The 5,000-nt window shown below is 37.5% G+C and overlaps 1 protein-coding gene across 1 annotated transcript in view; it reads right to left on the reverse strand.

Annotated features, from left to right (window-relative positions):
- Positions 1-5,000, reverse strand: part of LOC137657258 (transforming protein p68/c-ets-1-like) — a 263,524-nt gene that overhangs the window by 14,662 nt on the left and 243,862 nt on the right. Inside the window, exon 7 of the mRNA XM_068391596.1 lies at positions 758-787. Coding sequence (XP_068247697.1) covers positions 758-787 — 30 coding nt within the window. The remainder of the gene's footprint in view (positions 1-757; positions 788-5,000) is intronic.

Genomic DNA, 5,000 nt, shown 5'->3' on the forward strand with positions numbered 1-5,000 from the left:
GGGAGCTTACAGTTTTATTATAATCATTGCTCAAGCATTTCAAGATCATCCTATCAAGCAAGATTACGTCTGGACACCAAAACGTCCAAGTTTCGTAACCAATTAAAGAAGTATCTAATAAACAAGACTCGCTATGATCTAATAATAAAAAAAAGGCATCAGCAATTTCCACACAAATCATAAGGATAAAAACTCAGTCCATTGCTTTTCTACATACCTCTGCAATCAGTAATTATTTTACCAATTAAAATTTAAAATGAAAACACAAAACGACAGCTTTAAAATGGAATACCTGTATGCTCACAAGATACAGTTTAGTTGGATTAGTTATACGAACGTTCAAAAAATCAAAACTAACTACAACAGACGTTTCAAATCGGTAACACAAACTACAAGATTTCAAGACTACACTATTTAAAAAGTATCTATTTTAAAAAGAGACAAATTAATTTTTGTGCAAATTCAATTTTAAAATGCTACTGATTAGTATACATGCTTATCCATTTATGTATAAATATATTTACAGCTCATGCATACAGAGAATCATCTATAAAACAATTAGGGCAACTAATTTGCTTGCAATGCGTCTATGATTAGGTTATGGAATCAGTGTTATTGTAATCACAAGAAATAAAATCACACAACAAACACAAGTGCATGAAAACGTCGAACACATTAATCGTTCCAGCTAATCTATGACAGCAAACTAAAAGGAGTTACAATATGCAACAGACTAAGTATTGTCTCGTTCTCTTACCGTTTCTACTCCAGACCATCCTTCTCTTTTCTGAAAGTCGATATGAAGAAAAATCTTCAGTGAAATTGACATAAGTTTCGCACATTTTTAATGGAGGAATTTAATATCTACGCTTACTCTATAGACAATGTTATGCAAGATCAAATCTCAGGATTCCTGGATAAAGCTACTTCCAAGATTTCAATGTTATTTCAAATTCAAAAGATCGCACACTTCTATTTCCTTATTCTTCTTCCGTTATTCTACTGACCATGTTGTCATTTTCTTTAACTCTTTCTCATTCACACTACCAGACAAGAATAATACCGCTTAAAACTTCACAAAAAAATAAAAAATAAAACAGAGACGAATGGTTAGATGTCGCTCGGTGTCTGTCGAAATCAACTATAGAGACAGTTGTCAATCTATCGGTGACAGACGGCCAGCAGGAACTGCAAGACGGAGATGAAAAGCGCGCACGAGTGTCCTGGGTGAGCGGAGGATACGAGAGGCAGAGTGTGTCGGTCTCCTTACGGGTGTGATTCGCCTCAATTAATGCTTTTGTGTGACACGCGGCGACCAGCCACCAACTCGTAGGTGAACGCGATCAAACGTAGTTACCGGTTAGGGACTTCCGCCGGTTTCGAAATACTGGGCTCTGTTTCCTTCTTTTGATGCGGCTCTGCAAAGCGATGTTCTATTCACACGTTACTATTACGCTAGTGCTAAACGAGAGAAATTAATCGAGAGTAGATGCCCCTTCTATAACTCTCTCTTCCCGTTCCCCTGTCTGCTATGATGGAATCCGAACGGAGATGAATTCCAGAGGGAATTCCTTCTTCGGCTGCACAAGATCGATTGCTGGTAGGTAATGATTGATGGCAACTTCCCAGTGCGGGAGAACCGAGACCCGAGAGCCCTTCTGTCAGTCAGTGGTGGGCGCGCGCGCACTAACACTGACCCTCGCAGGAACCTGTGACGTCATAATTAAAGGGGGAGGAGCTTCCCGAGGGAAAAACAAAAGAAGAACGGGAATGACTGTGACGCACTTTACTAGATAACTGCACTTATTTTATCCCCCCCCCCCCCCAAATCCCCCTCCCCGCTTCCTCTGACTCTGATGCGAATTTTAGTTGGATAAACACACGCACCGGGAACTCTAGAAACAGAGCTTTGCTATCAAAATGCTAATCACGAAACAACGAAGCATATAAAAAAGCACAGTCATAAAATTGCAGGTATCCCTAACAAAGGAATCCTGAGATGCGTCACTTCAAGTTCAGTGCGTTTCGGGATCATTTAAGGAGAAAACAAGGCGTAATTTTTCCTTCAAGGATACTTGGGAAACTCTGGACAAAAGACACATCCCCCACTTCAGTAATTTCGACTCTCGTTAAAATGCGTAATAAGCATACAAAGGAAAAAGGTCTTTAAGGTCAGCGTCTACCTTGACTGATGTTCACAGAGCCACAGTCTTGATAAGAAAACTAAAGTATTGTTTCTCGGAATTTGAATAGAAATAGTGGTAAGGACGAATGCAAAATCTCTACCTATAGCTTCCTCATAATATTCCATAGTAGTTCAAGGTGAAAATCCTATCATATTCTTTCTCTCTCGCGCAAGTTCTCTCTCTCTCTCCACCCGTTTTTTTTCCGGTCGGGTGGACGAATTTCCGGTGATTCTAGCGGCTAAGCGGGCACGCCCTCACTAGCCGCAGCTCATTACCTTCATTATCATCATCATTATCACACATATTATTATCACTATCATTGTTTGGCCCCTATCACCCTCGCCATCACCCGCCGCTGTCTCTGTCTTGTCATCTTCCTTCACTTTTTCCCTCCCGGTCACTAACCCAAAGCTAGAGGATACACTTCCTCCTCCCCCCTCCCCCACAAAACTTATTTTCCATGATTTTCTCTGGACCTAACCTTCAGTGACACAGATGCGTAAAGCCATCAACCATGCAGGGCAAGGGAGGAAAAAAAAAAAAAAAGAAGACTGCTGGAATAGATTTCTGTATTTGTTATATCCAAATAAAATCCGTGCGATTTTTCTCTTGGTAATGAGAAGTATTTATACTCGAAGTATTTATACTCTCAGTTAGTATCAAATTAAATTATCAACTGCGATTTGCTCTGGTGTTATTGCGTTAAAACATTTTTTTTTCACTTTGTACAAAATATCAGACAAGATTATTTTCCCTTTGAAATTTCCAATATGTATAATACAAATACATAGATATTTTACCATTTCAACCATTATACGCACATACGATTATTTCATCTACGTAAAGTTATAACCATCGTCCTTCTTATCAACAACATAAAATTCTAACATTGACCTTCCTCGCATAAATCGAGGTCGCTAATATCCATCCTACTGTCCCACGACCATAATAAGGAGAAAGAAAAAAATAACAGTTCCTGTGGAAAGCATAACAGGAAATCCCGGTGGAACCAGGGAGGAAAGGAGAAAGGAAAGAAGCCTCCCATTGGAAAGGGTCGTGCGAGTCGGAGCAGTTAAAATCAAGTGACAATTACTTATAGTTATGCAACAAGAAACCAGAAGTATCGAAACAATATTAGGTCGTTTGAATTGTGTCGTATGTGATGGCCTTGATTCTTTTCCGCCCATGTTTCAACGAAATCAAAAGAGAAAAGAAGAATGATAATTATTGACGAAATAATGACCCACTCGATCATTTAGATAATATTCTTGGACCAAACTTGTAGCCGTTTGCCTTCAGAATGATATAATCGTTAGTTTTCTTCCCTTTCAAGAGTTCACCTTGAAATGCTTTCACTTGAATTAGCTTTTCAAAACAAGACATTAAAATCACTTAACGAGAAGCCATCAGTTCTGGATCGGTAAACCCGTGGGATCTAAAATCAACGACAGAAGTCTGCTGGGAGTGATCATGGTGTCCAAGGGGGTGGAGCAGGAAGAGAAAAAAAAAATAAAAAGAAGAGAAAAATAGGACCTCAAATGCTTTGACAATGAAATGGCGGCTTACTTTTTGATTCACACTCTCCGCACTGTGAAATACGCTTCTTGCTTTACTTTTCTTAAAACACATTTGAGACTCGTCGACGAAACAGACTCGAAACGATAATATAACCTGTCACATAATGCCTTCGAAGATTGTTGAGAACTTCGTAAAGGCGAAGAACCAATCCCTCTCTTTCTTTCCCTCACACACTCGAAAAATAAGAGAAAAATATTACACGAGTACAAGAAGTTGTATTCTGACGCGGGTTTTTTTCTTTTTATTTACGCTAGCCAACTCCCCTTTCAACCACCTTCTATTTGATATTTTTAAAATGTTTATATATATATATATATATATATATATATATATATATATATATATATATATATATATATATATATATATATATATATATATATATATCCTTATGCAATATTAGAAGACCACAACACCTTTAGTAACATAAATATCCTATACGTTGAGAGGAAAAGAATTAAAGCATGAAAAATGTTCTCAAACGAATTATGAATAATGCCGTATCCCCTACGCCTTACGGTCTACACCCAAATAGTTTTCGTCAAATAATACTACACGAATTAAAACCCATACGTGCGCGCTCATACAAAATACGATGGTATATAAGGCGTGAACGCCCTAAGAATGCACACCCATCTCATCTTAAGAGGATGATACCGTAAATAGTTTTTTCCTTCTCCGATTCTCTGTTGGTCAGTTCGTTCCGGGTTGGGTAAAAGAAATCTCTTCGATTTTTTACCAACTGATTTAATGACGAACGCAGGTACGATGAAACCATTAAATCACTATCCGGCATACTTTTTTATTTTCTAAGAGAAAAACTATCTTTTTATCTCGCTTTTCTAAGAACCCAAAATGCTGAATGTTTTCTGTTACACATTTCAGAAAAGATGCCGTTGGTTACCTAATGGCTATTTTCATTCAAACATTTTTGACTGATATAGCTTTTGTTTTATAATGGCCGTTAAAATGCCTATAGTAAAGTGGCTATTCAAGATTGCGCGAAGCAATACTTTCATTTATCACTTTATCTCATAAATATGTTCGTTCAATATATAGTGTTTATAATGTGCATCTATGCATAAGGAAATGTAATTTGCATTCCACAGAATATGACACTTTAAAATTTTCGCATCTATCATGAATTCCCATAAAAAAGATAACTATAAAATTACCCATCAAGAGAAAAAAAAATATCAAGCACACAAACATGCACACTGAAGTACTGTTAGTTAC

This window comes from Palaemon carinicauda, chromosome 18, assembly GCF_036898095.1.
Source record: "Palaemon carinicauda isolate YSFRI2023 chromosome 18, ASM3689809v2, whole genome shotgun sequence".
In the NCBI taxonomy this organism is placed as follows: Eukaryota; Metazoa; Arthropoda; class Malacostraca; order Decapoda; family Palaemonidae; genus Palaemon; species Palaemon carinicauda.